Source organism: Panthera leo, chromosome B2 (assembly GCF_018350215.1).
Source record: "Panthera leo isolate Ple1 chromosome B2, P.leo_Ple1_pat1.1, whole genome shotgun sequence".
Classification (NCBI taxonomy): domain Eukaryota; kingdom Metazoa; phylum Chordata; class Mammalia; order Carnivora; family Felidae; genus Panthera; species Panthera leo.
The window spans coordinates 110,573,817-110,597,394 of NC_056683.1; the positions used below are offsets into that span (position 1 = coordinate 110,573,817).

The following is a 23,578-nucleotide window of genomic DNA, read 5'->3' on the forward strand; positions in this document are numbered from 1 at the left end:
GCAAGTTTAAACTCAGACTAAAATTAACAGAATCATTTGGGTTTTGTTTTCTCCTTTATTTATAAAATAAAGTAAATGAGAGTCACCCTTCTCTTAGTCATAAAATTTTTAAATTATTGTACCATAATGTTTTCTAGAAACCAAGTGCTGAATTGACACATACAGTTTTATTTCTAAGTCTGATTAAATATATATATATATATATATATATATATATATATATATTCACTCATTCACTTTCTCTAAAACAAGATACCATATAACAAGCATCTATGAATAAATATCAGAGAAGAATTATTTTTCTCATAAGAATTTGTGCAGCAAGGTGAAATCTGTCAAAATGCTTGATATGATTTGTTATCTACCCCCATGATTCAATACTTTTTAAATTGCTACAACTATTCTAAACCTGTATGGAGGTTTCATTTGGTAATGAGCATTTAGGTTGGAAATGATAGAATCCCAGCATAAACTAACTTGAAAAAACAGACAATTAATTAAGTGATGTAACCTAATTGCAGGAGGTCAAGGGAATGGTGGTTTCCAGGGATACCTGCATTCTAGGCTTGAAATGCCATTAAAATTCTATCCTCATCCTTTCCTCTGCCTCTACTTGTCAGCATTATTTTCAAGACTGGCTGTTACAACAAGGGTATAAACATGACCAATAGCATTTCCTGGGCTCTCATTACTTAATCTAACCACCTAAGAAGAAGAGACCATCTTCTTTTTTTGTCTTTTTTAAAAAGCATGCGGACAAGACTCTAGCCAACTTGGGTCATGTGGCAGATGGATCAGTGATGAAGATTTGAACTCTAACTAGAGCAATGTGGTTGGAGTTAAAGGAGCAGGATGAGAAGAGCAGAGAAGTACCAGAGGGAAAGATTTTAACTGTCTACTGCCAGTGTTTGGCAATACAGTTTTTCATGAGGCAAGAATGTAAGAGTTTTTAATTTATCTTATGTGTATATTCTAACTCTAACTGAATTCAGTAGCACCCAAGGATACTTTAGTCTAGTATCACTGATACATCAAACTGAATGAAAACTGTCTCTCAAGCTGCAGTGTTTAACTCCTTCCTGACTGACCTCCCCTTCCCATTCCTAATTGATTATTCCGATCTACTTCCTTTGTGCTGACTTTCACACATCCAATCCTTCTTATGAAGGCTAAATTCTTTCCTGCAACCATTTTATAACAAAGTTGAAATCCTGCTTTTGATGTGTGTTATATTTTTACAAGCTCTCTACACACAAGGAAGAATAACTCATACATTAATTAGCTTTCTGCCTGTGGTTTTATTAAAACCACTTGCTAGCTCAAGACCTCACACATTGATTATAGCTGCCATTGTGATAAAATTTGAGTAAGACTAAAATTCAGTCGGAACAGCAAATTAAAATTTTCACATATTTGTGAAACCCAAGTGCTGAAACTATGAGTTCTATTGGAAATGGAAGAAATTTGTTCAAATAACAAATTATTCAAAATGGCAAGGGCATGTGGTTAGAATCTCAGTTAATGAACTTGCTACATGAGAAATGCTGCCCTGGAGTTATCTTCAGCTAGTGGTTCATGGACGACCTTTTACAGCATGGTGGAGAACTTAGATTTTACTCTGAATGAGATGGAAACCTCCATAAAGGTGGATGCAGGTAGAGGTTAAGGTAGATGCAGGTAGAGGTTAAAGTCTCTATAGCCCAGATATCTGAGTAGCTATGATGAGTAGAGCCCCTTTCTCAACATGTAGCATAAACAGGAAATAAACTTTGTCAGTGTTGCTGGAACTTTTTGGCTTTTTGTTGTCAAGGTAGTTGTTGTAGTGTAACCTTACATATAGAGGCCAGAGATGATGGTGCCCAAACTTGCATGGTTCTTAAAGATAGTGAGAAAAGATAACTACTAAACATATTTCAAAAGTGAAAGTGACAAGATTTAACAATAGATTGAGGAGGAGAAATAAATGAATCAAATATGACTCTGGAGATTTGGGTCTAAGCAAAAAAAAAAAAAAAAAAAAAAAAAAAGAATGATGTGATAACTTACTGATAAAAAGAAAAAGCTAAGTTTAAGAAGCATATTCCTGTGTGTGTGTGTGTGTGTGTATGTGCAGATTGAGTTTGTGGGGTTTTTTTGTAAACTATATTAATCTGGGGTATCCAATAGGTACTTATTTATTTTTTAAAAAATTAATGTTTATTTTTGAGAGAGAGAGAGAGAGAGAGAGAGACAGAGCGTGAGTGGCAGAGGGGCAGAGAAAGAGGGAGACAGAATCCTAAGCAGACTCCAGGCTCTGAGCTGTCAGCACAGAGTCTGATGTGGGGCTCAAACCCATGAACCATGAGATCATTACCTGAGCCAAAGTTGGACGCTTAAGCAACTGGGCCACCCAGGCGCCCCTGTTCAATAGGTATTTAAATGGAAATGTGAAATAGGCAAGTAAATAGATAGGTGTGGAGTTTAGACAGACATCAGAGCCAGAGACAAACATTTGGGACTCATTATCACAAAGGTGGTATTAAAACCATGGAACTGTATGAGGTCGCCTAGGTAGTAAGCATAGAGAAAGACACTTAGAATTGAGCCCTGGGGTGCTTCCACTTTTAGATACCAGAAAGAAAAGGAGGAACCAAACAAAAGGTTAAAAGGAAGGAAAAACTATGGTACAAGAATGAGTAAAGAGAGATCAACTGTCAGATGCTCTTGAAAACTGAGGACTCACATTTACATTTGGTATGTGGAGGTCAGTAGTGACTCCAACAGGAATTGTGTGGGGAGAAAAAGCCTGAGGACAGTAGGTACATGAGATACTGGAAGGAGAGTGTAAATAGCTCATGAAGAGTTTTGTTCTAAAGGGGATCTGAGAAGTGGGCTTCACTAAGGGGTATAGATCATCAGCAGGAGGACATTTTTTTTATAATATACAAGGGAAGGGGTAGCATACTGTATGCTGCTGGAAGTGACCAGCAGAAGTCAAAAAAATTTGCAGAGGAGAGAATTGCTGGAGCAACATTCCCAAGCTAGCAGATGAGGATAGCGTATTATGCACAAGTGCAAAAGCCGTTCCTATAAGTATGAACATGTTAAGTACTGTATTGCATTCAGCCAAAAAGGCTAAGGATACAAAGAAACAGATGGAGTGTTTTAGTAGATTCAATGGTCAGAGCTCATGAGAGTTCTCTTCCAATTGTTCTTTTCTTAGGCAACTAGGAAGCAAGGTATTCAACTGATAGAGAAGAATGGTAAATAGGTAGACAGAAAAAAGGGGAAATGTTTGGAAACAGTAGTCTCAGAAAGAGGAGAGTGAACTGGTAGTAGAATTCCACTCCTAAAAGGAAATAGAATTGGCAGGGCCCCACCATTTCAAAGCACTCAGCATTTACTCAGTAAATGTCCACTGAATGCCACAGTAGGAAGTAATATAAATTCCTAAAACCTTTGGTGCTTATACATAATTTTACGGAATAGAGGGCCCAAGTATTTCATCATATTCTCTTGGTAGATTTATTTTACATGTTCAGTGCCTTGTTTTGTTTTGCTTTGCTTTACCCTTTGTTCTCTGATTGTATAACTTAAGTATGTGTCCATCTCTACAGCAGCATAGTGTCTTTCAGGAAAACAGCAATTTTTATCTGCTTCTGCTCTTGATGTGCTTTAGCATTTGCTTTTTCATTTGTTTATCTTTTTGACCTTATATCCTAAGATCAATATAGCTAACAAGATATGGGCGGTGACTAATTTATTACTACACTTTTTCCTGAAACTGAAATTATTTTATGGAAAACAAAAGACTGCTTTTAGTTAGAGAAGTGTTATATATACTCCCATGCCCCCTTCATTTAAAGAGGAAAATTTCCTAAAACATAACCATAATTCTTATTTTCAGGCCTGAATACTTTTGTTGTCTGAGAGCTTTATTCCCTATCTTTTGAAGCATATGTAATTATTATACTATCTGTCCTACCTTAAGTTTATTGTCATTGTAATTTTTCCACTGGGCTCTCGAGATATTTTTGCCCTGAGGACAATTAACCATCATTTCATATATATAATATATTTTATTTCCCTTTTTCAGTGTCCTAGGTTTAGGCAGACATAATAACATACTCTCTGATTACATTTGGAATAATTCTGTATGCTGTAGTAGACAGACAGTAGTTATTTTTTCATAACTAACCAATTAGGAGAGTTTGACAGATGGCCAAACTTTAAATCATAATAATACAAACCTTCATTTAAAAGGTTAAATAATCTAGACATCAGTTTCATTTAGCCTGATGTTTAATTGTAGAAAAATTGAGTCTGATCAGTTTCCTTAAATTTAATATAACCATTATTCTTATAGGATTTACCTTCACAAATACCAGGGAGATACCTATTTCTCTTCTGCTTGAACTTGAAATGGTAGACTTCACTGACTGAAAAGATTCTTTTTTTTTTAGTTTTAGGTTTTTTTTAGTTATCTCTACACCCAGTTGGGGGGGGGGGGCTCAAATTCAGGGCCCCAAGACTAAGAGTCACATGTTCTTCCAGCTGAGCCAGCCAGGCACCACACAAGAGATTCTTTCTATAATCTTGAATATCCCACATTGTCTTCTCCTATATTCGACCATTGAGTCCTAATTCTAGAGGTGATAAAGAGTAAGCCTACACCCCAATAAGAGAGTACATCAGTTTTTAATATGGCTTTGATTTCTCCCTGGTTTCTTATTTCCATTTCATATCCACAAAGTACTCTCTCTGAATATAATCTGATTTGTTTCAAAAGATCGTTTCTAAAATCAAAGATTCTTCTCCAAGTAAGATTCCAATATCACAAAGTACAGCAGGATTTCACTCTTTTCTCTAGATGTAATATTTTAATTAATGAAATCCACAACTTTATTTGCCCTTGTTTGCCACACTATACACCCTATGTTGAGTTGTTTTTCTTTTTCTAAAAAAAATTTTTAAATGTTTATTCATTTTTGAGAGAGAGAAAGAGAGAGACAGAGCATGAGCAGGGGAGGGGTAGAGAGAGAGTGAGACACAGAATCCGAAGCAAGTTCCAGGCTCCAAGCTGTCAGCACAGAGACCATCATGGGGCTTGAACCATGAACCGTAAGATCATGACCTGAGCTGAAGTCGGACGCCTTACCAACCTAGCCACCCAGGCGCTCTTTGTTTTGTTTTTCCCCATGTAGTGAATACTCCATTTGCTTGTGTGTGTGTGTGTGTGTGTGTGTGTGTGTGTGTGTGTGTGTGTTTACCCTAATTTAGCTTTAAGGGAATCAGGGAATCAGCCCCCCTTCCTGGCAATTTCAGTCCAAATATCTTGTCCAAATATTTAATTGTTCTGCTCAAGAGATAGGAACTATGGCCTAACCTAAGACAGATTATTACTCTGTTCTCACTATAAAGATTAGTTCAGGAATGGGCCCATAAGGACCAGTTTAACTCAATTCAGGTTTTCTGTTTGAGCTCTTGGGAAGCCAACCTGTTCTTTTTCCCATGGGACATTAACAAGAGAGGATGTAGGGCAGGCCACACTTCAAATGGACAATTTTGCAATCACTTGAGCCAATACTAAGGAATCAGAATCTAAAAAAAATGCAGAGATATACTTCATTTGGATATCATTCTACACTTGTGCCAAGCTGAACCTGAAGAGAGTTTACTCTAGAACTGTAGTTGGATACACTAATAAATTCCTTTTTTTAAATGGTCTGCCACTAGTGAGAGCAAATACCCTCAGTGATAAACCACTGTTAAAATTTTATGTATTCCAATCTCCATCCTGTTTAAAAATATGTTAAATGCATCTAGGTCAAATGCCTTCTGACATATGTCTGTGGCATTCCTGTTCTAAATGTCTAATGGGCAGCCTACCAGGAAAGAGACAGTTTCTCATGCCTTGATCTTAGTGTGATATCTTGTATCTGCCCTGTTGGGGCAGTACTCACAGTATATTATAAATGTCTATTTATTTTCCTCTTTTCTAATGTCTTTAAGAACAAGTGCCATGTCAGTTATACTGATCTATCTCCAATATTTAGCAGATTTCCTTGCCAATATTATGCCTTTAGTAAATGTTTGTTGAGTGAATGAAGGAAGAAAAGAATAATTTCTGTAAGAAAAAGAATTAGACTCATATCCTTTTTATTTCTTTTCTTAATGCTTACACTGTCTGCAATATAGTCTCAAATTATGTAAGGAAAAAAGGAAAAAAAAAAGAAAGGAAAAAGACATTAAAGCAATCTACAATCATCATTTTCTACTGTTGGTAAAAACAAAAAAAAATTGAGGGTTGCAAAAGACAGTGGGATTTCTTTGGTGAAGTCTCTACTGCTGTTAGTCACTGGTGACCATGGCCAAGTTACTTAACTGTTCCAATTCTGGGTTCTATAAAACAGGCATTATATTCCCTACCTCAAAAGTTGTTGTAAGGATTAAATGAGAAAATAGTGAATACATTTAACTGTTACTAGTTTAAAAATGCTCTTGATGAAAAGAATACATATTGACACAATTTACTAAGCTATTTTGAAATTTTGCTTTGGTAACCCAGGAGAAGCTGAAATTGAAGAAAATATCATTTTAATGTTTTTTAAGCTTTGCTTTCACAGAAAGAAAAATCTTATAGAGAGTTAGGACATATAATTAAAAAATTAGTGGGAATCTACATCTATATGCTTAAATGTTTATCTCAGATCACAAGGAAAACTCAGGCTGTGTAATTCCCCCCAAAATTGGTCCAAATACCCCCAAATTTTCTAATTAAAAAAAACTTGTTTCTAATTGATATCTCACTTCCTGTACCACTCTGCATAATCTTCTCATTAAAATTTAATCTATGATGTTTGCAAGAGACCACTTATTTTAATGTTAAATTAAATTATTTTATTTCTTATATTTTTTTCAGAAAACAATTCATTCTGAATATAAACTGCAGTTAAAAAGAATGTATCTAAGATGGGTACAGGAAATACTTAAAATGTCAATATGTCCATGCAAACAAAGAAGAAATATTCATAGTCTATTTACTGGTTCTTTCTCAAATGTATTTTAATCCTCCCTCTTGAAAGTATTTCACAAAATGTAACACAACTCCCTCATACTCAAATTTAGGGCTTATTTTATTTCTGTCTTCACTGGGAGGGTAGTTCTGATTCTCCATAGTAGGTGTTAAGAAGATTGAAATTAGTCACTTGTATACCAGTCCCTTTTTTCCAGGCTTAAATAAGTTTTAATATAAACCTTTTCCATTCTGAGTTTTAAGATGTATTTTAAATTCTTTTTCATTTTTATTATTTTTAATTATTATCATTTTTTAAATACAATTTATTGTCAAGTTAGCTAACATATAGTGTATACAATGTGCTCTTGGCTTTGTTTGATTGTTTATATACAATGCCCAGTGTTCATCCAATAAGTGCCCTCCTCAATGTCCATCATCCATTTCCCCCTCTCCCCCACATGCCCCTTCAACTCTCAGTTTGTTCTCTATATTTAAGACTCTACTATGGTTTGCCTCCCTCTCTGTTTGAAACGATCATTTCCCCTTCCCTTCCCCCATGGTCTTCTGTTGTTTCTCAAATTCCACATATGAGTGAAAACATAGGATACCTGTTTTTCTCTGACTGACTTATTTCACTTAGCATAATACTCTCCAATTCTATACACGTTGCTACAAATGTCAGGATTTCATTCTTTCTCATTGCCAGGTAGTATTCCATTGTATATATATAAACCACATCTTTATCCATTCATCAGATGATGGACATCGGGATCTTCCCATAATTTAGCTATTGTTGAAAGCGCTGCTATACACATTGGGGTACATGTGCCCCTATGAATTAGCACTCCTGTATCCTTTGGATAAATTCCTAATAGTGCTATTGCTGGGTTGTAAGGTAATTCTATTTTTAATTTTTTGAGGAATCTCCACACTGTTTTCCAGAGTGGCTGCACCAGATTGCATTCCCACCAGCAGTGCAAGAGGGCTCCCATTTCTCCACATCCCCACCAACATCTGTTGTTTCCTGAGTTGTTAATTTTAGCCACTCTGACCGATGTGATGGTATCTCAATGTGGTTTTGAGTTGTATTTACCTCATGATAAGTGATGTTGAGCATCTTTTCATGTGCCTATTAATCGCCATCTGGATATCTTCTTTGGAAAAGTGTCTATTCACTTCTTCTGCCCATTTCTTCACTGGATTGTTTGTTTTTCTGGAGTGAGATTGATAAATTCTTTATAGATTTTGGATACTAATTCTTTATCCAATACGTCATTTGCAAATATCTTCCTCCATTCTGTCAGTTGCTTTTTAGTTTTGTTTATTGTTTCCTTTGCAGTGCAGAAGCTTTTTATATTGATAAGGTCCCAATAGTTCATTTTTGCTTTTATTTCCCTTGCCTTCAGAGATGTGTCAAGTAAAAAGTTGCTGCGGCTAAGGTCAAAGAGGTTGTTGCCTGTTTTCTCCTCTTGGGTTTTGATGGTTTCCTGTCTCACATAGATCTTTCATCCATTTTGAGTTTATTTTTCTGTATGGTGTAAGAAAGCAGTCCAGTTTCATTCTTCTGCATGTTGCTGTCCAGTTCTCCCAGCACCATTTGTTGAAGAGACTGTCTTTTTTCCATTGGATACTATTTCCTACTGTGTCAAAGATTAGTTGGCCATACATTTGTGGGTCCAATTCTGGGTTCTCTATTCTATTCCATTGGTCTATGTGTCTGTTTTTGTGTCATACAATATACTGTCTTGATTACAGGTTTGTAGTAGAGGCTAAAGTCCGGGATTGTTGATGCCTCCTGCTTTGGTTTTCTTTTTCAACATTACTTTGGTTATTTGTGGTTTTTTGTAGTTCCATAAAAATTTTATGATTGTTCTAGCTCTGAGAAGAATGCTGGTGCAATTTTGATTGGCATTGCATTGAATATGTAGACTGCTTTGGGCAGTATTGACATTTTAACAATATTTTTCTTCCAATCCAGGAACATAGAATGTTTTTCCATTTCTTTGTGTCTTCCATTTCTTTCATAAGATTTCTATAGTTTTCAGCAAACAGATCTTTTACATCTTGGTTAGGTTTATTCCTAGGTACTTTATGGTTCTTGGTGCAATTTTAAATGGGGTTAGTTTCTTGATTTCTCTTTCTATTGCTTCATTATTGGTGTAGAGAAATGCAACCAATTTCTGTACATTGATTTTGCCGACTCATAGCAGTAAACAGATTATCTAGGCAGAAATCAATTAAAAAACAATGGCCTTGGGGCACCTAGGTAGCTCAGTTGGTTAAGTGTCCGACTTTGGCTTAGGTCATGATCTCACAGTTTCATTGATTTTGAATCTCACAGATTCATTGATTTTGCTGCGATTTTGCCGAATCAGTTCTAGAAGGTTTCTTGTGGAGTCTTTCAGGTTTTCCATGCAGAGTATCACGTCATCTGCGAAGAGTGAAAGTTTGACTTCTTTTTTTTTTTTTTTTTTTTTTTTGCCAATTTGGATGCCTTTTATTTCATTGTGTTGTCTGATTGCTGAGGCTAGGACTTTCAATGCTATGTTAAACAACAGTGGTGAGAGTAGACATTTCTGTCACTTTCCTGATCTCAGGGAGAAAGCTCTCAGTTTTTCATTGAGGATGATATTAGCTGTGGGCTTTTCATATATGGCTTTTATGATGTTAAGGTATGTTCTTTCTATCCCAGCTTTCTTGAGAGTTTTATTAATAAAGGATGCTGTATTTTGTCAAATGTTTTTTTCTGTCAAATGTTTTTTTTCTGTCAAATGTTTTTTTCTATTAACAGGATCATATGGTTCTTATCCTTTCTTCTATTAATGTGACATATCACATTGATGGATTTGTGAATATTGAACCAGCCATGCAGTGCAATAATGAATCCCACTTGGACATGGTGAATAATTCTTTTAATACATTGTTGAATTTGATTTCCTTATATCTTGTTGAGATTTTTTGCATCTATTTTCAACAGGAATATTGCCCTGTAATTCTCCTTTTCATTGGGGTCTCTGGTTTGGGAATCAAAGTATTTCTGGCTTCGTAGAATGAGTCCAGATGCTTTCCTTCCATTTTCTAATTTTTGGAATAGCTTTAGAGGGATAGGTATTAATTCTGCTTTAAATATCTGGTAGAATTCCCCTAGGAAGAATCCTAGGTAGAATTGCCCAGGACTCTTCTTAGTTGGGAGATTTTTGATAACTGATTCAATTTCTTCACTGGTTATGGGTCTGTTCAAATTTTCTATTTCTTCCCATTTGAGTTTTGGTAGTGCATGGGGGTCTAGGAATTTGTGTATTTCTTCCAGATTGTCTAGTTTGTTGGCATATAATTTTTCATAATATTCTCTAACCATTGTTTTATTTCTGTGGTGTTGGTTGTGATCTCTCTTCTTTCAATTGTGATTTTATCTATTTGGGTCTCTCTTTTCTTTTTGCTTATTTTTTTCAAAAAAAAACAGCTCTTAGATTCATTGATCTGTTCTACTGTTTGTTTTTTTTTATTCTATATTGTTTATTTCTGCTCTAATCTTTATTATTTCTCTTCTTCTGCTGGCTTTGGGGTTTCTTTGCTGTTCTGCTTCTAGTTTCTGTAGGTGTGTGGTTAGATTTGTATTTGGGATTTTTCCTGTTTCTTGAAATAGTCCTGGATATCAATGTAAATTCCTTTTAAGACTGCCTTTGCTACATACCAGGGGTTTGGATTATTATTTAATTTTCACTTGCTTCCATATATTTTTTAATTTCTTCTTTAATTGCCTGGTTGACCCATTCATTCTTTAGTAGGATGTCCTTTAACCTCCAGGCATTTGGAGGCTTTCCAAATTTTTTCTTGTGGTTGATTTCAAGTTTCATAGTGTTGTGATCTGAACATATGCATGGTATTATTTCAATTCTTTTATATTTATATTTATTGAGAGCTGTTTTGTGATCCAGTATGTGATCTATCTTGGAGAATGTTCCATGTGCACTTGAGAAGAATGTGTATTCTGCTGCTTTTGAATGAAAAGTTCTGAATATATCTGTCAAGTCCATCTAGTTCAGTATATCAATTCAAGGCCATTGTTTATTTCCTTTTTTAAAAATTATTTTACTGTGTATTTATTTTTTTAGAGAGAGAGAGAGAGACAGAGCACAAGTAGGAAAGGGGCAGAGAGAGGAGACACAGAATCTGAAGCAGGCTCCAGGCTCTGAGCCATCAGCATAAAGTCCGATGTGAGGCCAAACTCACGAACTGTGAGATCATGACCTAAGCCAAAGTCGGACACTTAACCAACTGAGCCACCTAGGTGCCCCAAGGCCATTGTTTCTTTATTGATTTCTGCTTAATCTGTTCACTGCTCTGAGTGGAATACTAAAGTCCCCTGAAATTACCACATTCTTATCAATAAGATTGCTTGTCTGTGATTGATTTATATATTTGGGTGTATCAAGTTGGGAGCATAAACATTTATAATTGTTAACTCTTCTTGATGGATAGACCCTGTAATTATGATATAATGCCCTTCTTCATCTCTTGTTACAGTCTAGTTTAAAATCTAGTTTGTCTGATATAAGTATGGCTACTCCAGCTTTCTTGTAACTTCCAGTAGCATGATAGAGGGTTCTTCATCCTCTCATTTTCAGTCCAAAGGTGTCCTCACAGATATAGATGGATCTTGGTTTTGTTTGTTTTTGTTTTGTCTTGTTTTGTTTTTGTTTTTGTTCTTGTTTTATCCATTCTGATACCTTATGTCCTTGATTGAGGCATTTAGTCCATTTACATCCAGAGTTATTATTGAAAGATATGGATTTAGTGTCATTGTGTTATCTGTAGGTTTCATGCTTGTGGTGATGTGTCTGGTCATTTGTCTTTGCAGCATTCCACCCACAGAGTCCCCCTTAGGATCTCTTGCCCGGCCGGTTTAGTGGTCACGAACTCCTTCAGTTTTTGTTTGTCTGGGAAAGCCTTTATCTCTCTTTCAATTCTGAATGACGGCCTTGCTGGATAAAGGATTCTTGGCTGCATATTTTTCCTGTTCAGCACACTGAATATTTCCTGCCCCTCTCTCTGGCCTGCCAAGTTTAAGTGAACAGGTCTGCTACTACCCTTACATGTCTACCCTTGTAGATTAAAGCCAATTTGTCCCTAGCTGCTTTCAGAATTCTCTGTCTTTGTATCTTGCCGTTTCTCTATGATAGGCAGCAGTGAAGACCTATTCTTGTTGAATCTGAAGGGAGTTCTCTATGCCTCCTGAATTTGGATGTCTGCTTCCTTTCCCAGATTAGGGAAGTTCTCAGCTATAATTTGTTCAAGCAAACCTTATGCCCCTTTCTCTCTCTTTTCTTCTTCTGGAACTCCTGTGACATGGATATTATTACGTTTTATTGAATCACTTAGTTCTCTAATTTTTTCTTCATGGTCTAGTATTTTCTTATCTCTTTTTCTCGGCTTCATCTTTTTCCATAATTTTATCTTATATTTCACTTAGTCTCCCCTTTGCTTCCTCCAACCTTGCTGTCACTGCATCTAGTTTATTTTGCACCTCATTTACAACATTTCTTAATTAATCATGACTATTTCTTAGTTTCTTGATCTCTACAGTAATAGATTCTCTTCTGTCTTCTATGCTGTTTTTCAAGCCCAGCTATTAATCTTATGACTATTTTTCTAAATTCTCGTTCAGATATATTTTTTATATCTGTTTGAAGAATTTTCTGTCATTTCTTCCTGGAATTTCTTTTGAGGAGAATTCTTCTATTTCATCATTTTGGATAGTTTTCTGTCCTTTGTGTGTGTAAATAGCTTATGTGCCCTGCACCTGCAAAAACTACTATATTAAAAGTCATACACCGTCCAGGGCCTGGCCCTTCAGGAGGTGTTTTTGGAATGTGTTGCATGCTTTATGTTATTGTGACTCTGGTTGCTTTATCTCCCTACTTGTAGTGGTGGTTTGGACCTTCCACCAGGTGTGCTTTGATTTTTTCATTGAAGTAACCCTGGAAAAAAAAAAATTTAAAAGGGGAGGGTGGTAGTGGAAGATGCCTTATCCCATACAAAAAGACAGGGCTGGGGAAAAAGAAAAGAAGAAAGAAAAAAAATTTACAAGGCAGAGAATCGGAGAAGCTATACAGCTTATTCCAGAGAGAAAGACAGTGACACAGAGAGAGAGAGAGACAGAGAGACAGAGAGGAAAATAAAGAAGAAGGAGATACAGAAGAGGTGTGAAAAGAATTAGATTAAAAATGTCTGCTTAAACAAACCAACAACCAGAATAGAGAAGGGAAGAAATAAGAAGAAAAGGAAGAAAAAAAAATATATATATATGGATATAAAATAAGAATTGACCAAGAATCAAATCAGAAAATGCAAAACCACTGGACCAATATCTGATGGTGCCTTGGAACCTGTGGCTGTGCTAGTCTGGAGGAGGGACTGTCTGGCTCAGTCAGTGTGAATCTTGCTCTGTTAGATGTGCAGTTACCAGGCACAGAGGGGCATGGTTTGGTATAGGTGGTCCTGCCTCCACTGTGGGCCCCCTGTCTTGTTCCCTGAAGCCCCTCCTTGTAGGTGATGGGGAGAAAAATGGCAACACTCCAGTCTCTCCTCCCCAGACTGGGTGTTCCAGATCACTCCATTCAGGCCTTCTTCACAGTGCCGCATGGGCCTGTGAAGCCGGTTTGTCCCACTCCACTGTCTCCCTCACCTCCAGGTGCTTGGCTGGGATTCAAACCCTGATGTCTTAAAGAATCCCACTCCACTGGCCTTGGTTCTGAGGTAATGCCACTCTGCCCAGCAACCAACAAAGCGCCTCTGGCTGTCGGACACCTGCAGGGTCTTTTGTCCTTGAAGAGGCTATACACTTTCTTCCTACAGTACTCAGGGGAGGGAGGGGACTAGTCTCTCAGACTGTACCTCTGAGCTCACTACCAAGCCCGGGGCTGGTTCCCCTCCTCCCTGGGCATGCATACAGGGTGGCCAGCCCCAGTCTGGAGAAAGACCCACAAACCTGGATCATGTTAGAAATTGGTTCTTTCTCCACTTTTTCCATTCCCTGGTCTGTGGTTTTTCCCATGTCCAAGTACAATCCTACACTTCCATAGCCTCTCATTCTCTTCATTTTGTCTCTCCACAGAAGGGGATCCCTCCCCTCCATGCCTACGCCACCCGTTTTATCTGTCCCATTTCACTATCATACACCTATCGTCTGCCAAGTTGTCCTGGTGGGCCCCTGGAGATGTTTCTGTCACTCTGTAGTCTGGTTTCCTGGAATTACAAGTCTTCTGGACTCAATACTGCTGAGTTTGAGGGATGAAGGAACTTCAGGTTCCTCTACTTCTCCACCACGTTCACTACTGTCTCTAAATTCTTTTTTAAACCAAAATGCCTTGGAGTGCCTGAGTGGCTCAGTCAGTTGAACATCTGACTCTTGATTTTGATTCAGCTCATGATCACCCAGTCATGGGATTGAATCCTGAGTCAGGTTCCGCACTGAGCATGGAGCCTGCTTAAGATTCCCTCTCTCTCTCCCTCTTCCCCTCTCCCCGACTTGCACTCATTCTCTCTCTCAAAATAAAATAAAATAAAATAAAATAAAATAAAATAAATATCAAAATGCATTTACTTCTTGTTTGCATTCGACCCAGACACACTTTTGTACTGTTGAAACCAAAAGCTAGAACGTGGAGCATTATCCCAGAGATCCCACAGCATGGCATGATATTAATTCTCTCTCACCTTTTCTGAAGCAGTTTAGCTTCTATCCTGCTAATTGAGATGTGATATAAGAGGTAATCAAAGATATCATTATTAAGTAAAAAGTCAGCAGACGTTCTTGTATTATTCCATCACAAAATCCCTTGCCCTGTAGAGAATAAGCAACTATTGTCTTACATTTCTGTGATTACAAAACACTTTGAAAATATATTCTTTTGCCTTCAAGGCAATTCAAGCATTGTAAATGTTTTTAATATAGTCAAGCTGCCATCACCTGAACTTGGACTTGCGGCCTGATCTATTTGGGAACAAAAAGCTAATTTTAAAGGAATATACGGTTGCCTTGTAATTACAGAGCACCCCTACGTCAAGGCTGGGAATTACTAATTTGATCAAGTCTATTTGTGCCAGATAACTCATTATTTACCTGCCTGAACAAATTCTTTAATAATTTCATTTAGGGCATGCATTAATATAACTGTCTGAATATCACTCAAAAATGTGTGAAGTACCTATTTTTTTAACTTGATATTAGCTGGTAGATTACTGCAAGATTTATAGAATTCTGGGAAAAATTAATCTAGGTTTCAAAGAGTAACAAATAATGTTTAGCTGATGTGTTTGTTAAATTCTACCCAAATACATATGCATAAAATACAAAATTCAAATACAACATAACTTTCTAAAACCAAGTGTTTTTCAAGTAGAGGAAGAGATGGGGTGAGCATAAACACCTATAATTAATCATCTCAAAATACAAGTATGGAAAATAGAAGTTTGCTCTTTTAAACTAAAACTTAAAAGTGAAAACATTGGAAAGATGCTATGTATTATCTTTATCTGTATATATATATATATATAGGAAGTTACTTTTAATTACACATAAATTTATTTTAGTGGTCTGCAATCTGCCATGTAAATTATTTTGAGCTCTAGTAGCTCGAACAATCCATTACAAAAGATTCATGAAGTAAAATAGATGCTATTCTATGTCTGGTAGGCATAAAACTTAATGACATATTCCAAGCTATAAGCTTCTATAAAGTATCATTTACAATTTCTTAATGACAAAAGTAGATCTTATGTAGAGAAATAAAATAGTCAAAGATTTTAGTTTGTGCAGAATTTAATTGTATTCGCCTCAAACAATCATTGAAAATATTCTGTGGAAATATATATGGTTGCATACTTTAACACAGCACAAGCCTTATGAGTTGTTTTTTATGAATGAATAATTCTTTAAAAAACATTAAAGTACATTTCACAAACTTACCCTCTCCTATTCAGTGAACATCAAGGACATTTTGATATGTCTATCTCTAAAACCAAGGCTTTCAACTCAGAATGTATTTATTATTGGAGTTTTAGTTTTATCACCAGAGCTGCCTAATCTTCATGTATATCTTCAAATGCATGCTTCTTTTTATACGACAATCTAGATAGATTCTTCTTCATAACTTGAAAACACCAGGTTTTGACTACTGGAGCATCGTGGTATTATCTCAAAAAAAGCAGATTATTTTTTCACCCATGTGCTCATCTAACAATGAATTCTCGATTAATTCTTAGATTTCCACTCATACCTTGTCCTTTTGAGCATCAGTCTCTCAAATTGTGTTGATGTCCACAGCTTCCAAATTCACCTCCCAAAACAAAACTAAACAATACAAAAAAGACTCTTTCCTCCTTTATGCAGACACAATTTAAAAAAAAAAAAAAATCACTGCTTTCCTCTTCATTTTTGTGCCTCCACTGCAATCTGGTTTTATTCCTTCACTCTATAGGAAGTGCTCTTGTCTTTCCTGCCCTTGTGTCACAGCTTTTAAGTAACATTCACAAGGCTGATAACTTCACGATTCTTGAAACATCCATTTCTGAAATGTCTCTAATACCAAACTCTTTTCCTTTTCCTTTAATCTCTCTAGCAGTTCTTTCAGCCTCTTTTGCTTTATTTTCCATTATCTAATCTCTACATGTTGGAATTCCACAGGTCTTCATTCTGTATTCTATTCTCTATTTCTTTTGACACAATCTCTCTGGGTAATCTCATCTATTCCCAGAGAAACAAATACGATCTATATGGATTTCTGTATATGTCGCTTTACTTCAGAATCCCCTCTGAAATCCAGACCTATGTATTTAACTGCCTTTTTAGAGTAGAGTAGATGGATTAATATCCTGGCCCTGACATTTACTAACTGTGTGACCCTGGGCAAGTTACTTAACCTTTCTGTGTCTTAGGTTACTCAATTTATAATGAGGATTAGAACAGTTTATTTATTCACTTATTATAAGGATTGAATGAGTTAGTATCAAAAAACAGCTAAAATAGTTCCTGATATAAAATGTGAATAATATGTCACATACACTTGAAACTTAACAGACTCAAGAGGAAACTAGATTGTTTCTATCACAGTTGTTCCCCAGATAAGCTTCCTCATCTCAGTAAATGATCCCATCTTTTAATTGGCTTACCTCTTCTTTTTCTCCCTCTAACCCATTTTCAAAATGAGTATATACTTGTGTAAAGTATAAATGAAAATGTTTTTCTACACTGCTAATATCCTTCGTGTTTCCTATTATACTTTTAATAAACACTTACATATGTCCCTATATATTCTGACCCCTTGTACTTCCTCTCATACATATTGCACATATACATCTATCACACACACACACACACACACACATACATACCACATTCACACATCACATAAAGATGCACACATCAATGGCTGGATCCTGACAATATATCAGATTCCAGTTTAAATGCTGTCTCTTAAAGGGGTGCCTGGGTGGCTCATTGGTTAAGCATCCAACTCCTGATTTTGGTTCAGGTCATGATCTCATGGTTCATGGGATCGAGCCCCCTGACAGGTTACATGCTGTCTCTTAGAAAAGCCTGCTCTAACAAGTTTATCTATTTAAATAGCTCCCTATCCCCACTCATTGCTTTCTCCTAACTGCCTCAAATTTGTTTCTCCTATGGCCCTTATCCCAAGGTGGACTTATGGACATCATGTTCACTGTGTGCCTCCTTTATCAAAATGTAAACTCTGTTAGGGTTTATGTTCAGTTGTCTACCTCTGTGTACTCAGCACCTGGCACAATGGCTGGTATATGGTAGACATTAAGTGAATATTTTTTATAAGAATGCATGCAAGAATACATGGATGAGTGAATTTGTCCTTTTCTAGCAGCTATTCCAGAGAAACTAGTATGTTTTTTCAGGATCTTTCTTATAGTTTATACTCCTATTCAGATAATTCTTGGGAAAAAAGTCATGTTGCAAAGTGTGATAATGAAACATCATTTTACACCATTATCTATCAGTTATCAAGTCAAAATTATCTTCATAATTAATAGGCTTGTAAACATTATAGGGTGGTAATGAATCTAAGTCCAAAAAATTTATGATAACTTATAACTCCAGAAATGCCAATCTGAAAGAAATGAATCATAGTTTTGATCTTATTCTATCCTGGTTTATGTTTTTTCTCCAGGTTATAATTGTTTCATTATAAGGAAAGCAACTTGTTAATTTTTTAACCATTATAACCTCATCAAGCACTAAGAACATTATTTCTTCAAAAATACCATTTTGTGAAATAAAGTGATGAAGAATGTCTTTTATCTACAGTTTAGGTAAAGAATAACACAAACTATATTTGACTATGTCTTATGAGCATTTAAACTGCCACATTTTTATCATGTTGCTTGATTGACCCATCTTTGTGTAATTCAGGCCTTCAAAAACCTTCTTTTATTATGTGAGTTTTATCTTATAAAACATTTCTGTATCTTTATTATAGATACCTTAGATGGCCTCTTTTAACTTCCATTTAATCCTCCTTCCAGATGGAAAACATGGAATGCCAAAAACCTGCATCTTCCAGACTCACTTGCAGTATATTTAATTCTACCAGTTAGATGCACCTATAGGAGACTGAGAAGCAGACAATTTTGGCACAGGTCACTTTGATGTGAGCCGGTTGCTTAGGCTGGCCTCAACATTTCCAGGATCTAGTCTGTGGCTGTTAAGAGGCAGCTTTGATGAGTGAAGCCACTTCCTGACCAACTCACAGGCCTTGATGCTCAGTAATCTAGTAACAGCTCCTTGATTTCAGTGTTCTTCCGGTGCTTCCAACAACTGTGCTGTGTCCACTTTCCTGGATGGAAGTCCTTCTGCTTGTCTACCTTGAGTGGTTTGTATGTCTAACACTGAAGTGTCATATAAACACAGGGAGATATTTTCTAAAGGTTTTTATTTCCTTTCTTGATTGCGTTTTCCATGGTGTTCAGACTGAAACTTACCTCATAACATTGTAAAAATATCCTGGTGACTATTTTTTGCCATTTCATACAGTGTTTTATAAGTGGCACATATTTGTTTGTACCAGGACAATTTGAAACATATACAAAATAAGAGATTATTATCATGAACCTGGATGCACCAATTACCCTGTTTCAACCATTATTAACTTGTGAACTGGCAATTTTATATCATGTAAAATCCCACCCTCATTTTCCATAGCATAGATCATTTGCAAAGTGTGATTTACTAGTTTCAGGCAGTAGAGGCTCATTTATCATAGAATTTATGTCTCAGGTTCATTTGCATCTACATAATTATAAAATATACATGTAATAAAATAAAATAACAATATAATATGTAAGTAACTTTATATGTTATATAAATGTAAATAATACAAAAGTCAATATAAATATAATAAAATATCGTGGTAAATCCCATAAGTATCTAGGCATATCTTATGCTTTGTAAATTTTCTACTCTTTGGGGCTAGAGTAGTGACATCGGACACTCTGCTATATTCCTCTGACTATTTTAGGAAGAAATGACATATGTGCCCCAGCTCTTCAAGATTTCAGATTATTTTCAATTTCTTTCGTTATCTCTAGAAATTACTATTGTCACATTTCAAACTGGCTGCTTTTAAACCATATTGCTTCTCACATGAAAATACAATTGGAGAATTATTAAACTCTAAAAAGAAACAAGAGTTATAAACTAACATTAATTAAATCTCTGTGTCTCTGTCTCTCTCTCTTTCTCTTTCTCTCTCTCTACCTCTCTCTCTCTCTCTCTCTCTCTCTCTCTCACATACACACACACACACACACACACACACACACACACAATTTTGAGTGTATTGGAGGGTTAAGAGCTTATAAACAAACAATTTGCACATATTTTCATTAGGAAGTTGAACTAATTTTTAAGATCCAACAGTATTTTGTGTCATCAACAGTGAACATACGAACAAACAAACACACGGGAAACTGGTTCCAAGAAGGACAAACTTGCTTTTCAACGCTAGCTGAGCAGCCTTCCCCAGGTATGCTGAGCAACCACCCAGTTAGTTCTGTTTCAGTGGATGAGCACATGAGCACTGGCCTTGTAGGCAGTGAATGGATGAGCCTGACCTTGTGGGGAGTGATATTGGCATAATCAGTTCTGTTGCCAGTGGTACATAACCTCACTCTGACATGACTGCTGGGCTAATAACACAGGTCTCCCAGTAGCAGAGAAATATCAAATTTTCCCATCACTCACTGTCCATAAGGCATGTTGCCTTTCTCCTAAAAAACTAAAACCAAACTAAAACGACAACCATGCACATCACTGAGTTTTGCCAAAAGTATTTTCTGATTTTGCATTTGCAAACATATGACAAATATTTTGGAGATTACAATTCAATTCAAAACTTCTTCTTCAAATACCTGGTAAAACTGATGGTCCAGAAAGGAGAACCTTGTTTCCCTTTAGCACCCAATCATGTCACAGATATATGGACCCAAGCAGCCATCAAATAGCCAAAATTGCATTTTTCCTTCTTTTATGATAAGGTACGTATTTCACCAGGGGCATAAGGAAAGTTTTAAGTCAAACTCAATGAATGTTCAACAATACAACAGATTCTACAATAATATGCCCTTAATAACGGAAATTTGAATGCAAAGTAAAATATTTGGCTATCAGTTCTCAGACCCACAGAACACCTGGAGGTCTCTTCTTGAGCATTTCATGAGTCATACAATCATGCAACTGTTAATACTTTACACTTTTTTTTTTACCCTGCTTACAGCATGATGTTGGGGACTTCCTGCAACCCCTATTTGTTACTAACTAGTATCTAGTTTGGCATTCGGTAGCCTTCCTTTTCAGGATCCTTCACCATCACCTTTTCCCCTCTAGATAAGCTATCTACTTCCTAGAAGAAAACCGTTTTCACTGATGCTATCCAGTCCTTCTCTCTCCACACAATAGCCTGCCTTGAAGCTCTCTCTTCAACCTCTCCTTCATTTAAGCTTACCTACCACCCCATTTTCTAGGGCGTTGTTTCCAGCTTATTATTACACAGAAAGGGTCTGGAAATCTCATTCACTTTAAGTGTTAATAACTGAGAAGAATTAGTTTGTTAGCCCATACACACAGGCCTAGGAGATTTGCATCTTAATAGAGGACAATTCCTTCATAACTCAAAGGAATGGAATATCTCTAATAGTGGAATTTCAAGCATCACTGACACTAGTGGAGGAAATATTTGGGGGTGAGAACACTTAACACCAAACCATAATATCTCATAATGTGAGACAACTATCTTTTTCACCTAGACTTAAGCTTAACCTGAATAGAAGCTGGTATTCATGTTTGAGCAAGAATTAAAGCACGACTAAGTATAAAGCAAAAATCTAAGCTGTTGAACAACGCTCTTTCTTAATGGTCTGCATTACTCTCTCCGAGCTTCTTAGCTTTGCAAAGCGGTGTTATTATACTATGTAGCTCTTCTCAATTTCATTATGTCTTCACCAGGATGGCCTTAAAGTTCTCTGAATTCAGCCTCCCTAAACTTTAGACAGGCTTCTTTCTGACCTTAGGCTCTTACCCTCCTTTTACTTAGAGCAATTACTTCAGAAGACTTGTAATTGTAAATCTTTCTCTGCTCCTTTCAAATAGAAATCTTTTTAAAACGCTCTTTCCTGGTTTTCTAACTCAAGAATACCTTTCTCAGGGAGCAGGAAGCCATCCCTTTGAAATGTAATCATCAAGAACAATAGTACCCCAGTCTCCCCATTTCTGTGGGATAGTAAGAATCTAACTCCTTGGAGTGCCTTGCTCCAAGCTGTAAAACTGCACTCCAGTCATGAAATTAAGAAACCAGTCTACTTTTGCTCTGAGTCAGGCCCATTAGCACACACATGGCCTAAACCCTCCACCCCATTGCAGCTCTTAAAAACCCTCCTCCTCTTTGTTTCAGTATAATTGAGTTCAGAATGAGTTGTGGCCTCTATCCTCTTTTGCAACAGCCTTGAATAAAGCCTTCCTTGCATGTTTAATTTCGTCCAGTGCAATGTTTGCTTTGACAGCCTGAACATGCACAGATTTAAGTACCTATATCCAGTTTGTTTACATCGCCCCAAACTTCTTTCATGAACAAACATTGTGAACATAACTTGACTAAGGAAACAAAGTACAATACCTTTTTTTTTCACATCAACGGCAGTTTCCTTGTCGGTTTTCTTTTTGACAGCTTCTTTTTCTGGTAGTAAAATGAGAAAATTTTACTCATTTTAGGCGTCTGTTTAATTCTTATGTATTTTGGGGCACACGTGACTGCCTTTATGGCATCCAACTCATCTTCTATAGAGTAATCCTAAATCCGTGCCACAGTAGTGTCAAATATGAGCAAACCAGCACCTTCCTAACACAAATGGACCTCTGTTGTGTTTCCTCCTCAGGAAGGGAGCAAATTTGTGCTAAGCTCAAAAACAAAATTCTCATGACAATGGAAATATTATATGCCATTATCAATTTTGCTATTATTCAATAGTTTTTTTTAATGTTTATTTTTTATTTTTGAGACAGAGAGAGGCAGAGCATGAACGGGGAGGGTCAGAGAGAGAGGGAGACACAGAATCTGAAGCAGGCTCCAGGCTCTGAGCTGTCAGCACAAAGCCCGATGCGGGGCTCGAACTCACCGACTGTGAGATCATGACCCGAGCCGAAGTAGGATGCTCAACCGACTGAGCCACCCAGGCGCCCCTCAATAGTTTTTCTAAAGGACATTAAAATGAATATATTGAAAGTTCTCTGGGCTATCAAGCCACTGGAAGCATGTCAGAAGCAGAAATCTCTGGAGCTCACTTGAAACTTCAGATGCACTATTTGAAAACAACCATCTAAAAGTAATAAGGGTGCCTGGGTGGCTCAGTCAGTTAAGCCTAGGCTCAGGTCATGATCTCGCAGTTCAAGAGTTCCAGTCCCCATCAGGCTCTGTTCTGACAGCTCAGAGCTCAGAGCCTGGAGCCTGCTTCAGATTCTGTGTCCCCCTTTCTCTCTGCCTCTCCCCTGCTCATGTTCATGCTTGCTCTCTCTCTAAGGATAAATAAACATTAAAACAATTTTTTTTAAATAACAAAATACGGTATATCAATCAACTAGGTTTTTTTTTTCCTTATACATTCAATAGTTGCCCTTTTGATAGACACTTTTTATTAAACTGAATGAATTGAATAAGAACTTCATATTTGTATTTGCAGAGAGAGAACTGAGTACCACTCCTCAGTAAGAAAAAAATTCCATCAGTAACAATTTAGAAAAGTGTTTAGACATAAATTTTCTTTTTAAAAATTTATCAATTCAACCTTATTTAGAATATTTATAAATTTCAAGACTGCTAACAACAATAACAATAAAATTATTAAGGGAATATCTTTCCTAGAAAACAAGAGCTTTATGAGTAGTATTGTAAAAGGATATTAATTGGTTTCTGTGTTAGTTTTTAAATTGTTCACCTTTCTTTTTTGTTTCAGAAGTCACTTTCTTCTCAGCTTTCTTCTTTTCCTCTTCTTTTTCTGGAG

The 23,578-nt window shown here is 36.5% G+C and overlaps 1 protein-coding gene across 1 annotated transcript in view; it reads right to left on the reverse strand.

Annotated features, from left to right (window-relative positions):
• The window catches only part of TRDN (triadin), a 394,142-nt gene that overhangs the window by 200,090 nt on the left and 170,474 nt on the right, over positions 1–23,578 (reverse strand). The window contains exons 12-13 of the mRNA XM_042939743.1: positions 23,513–23,566; positions 22,198–22,257 (exon numbers count right to left, since the gene is read on the reverse strand). Coding sequence (XP_042795677.1) covers positions 22,198–22,257; positions 23,513–23,566 — 114 coding nt within the window. The remainder of the gene's footprint in view (positions 1–22,197; positions 22,258–23,512; positions 23,567–23,578) is intronic.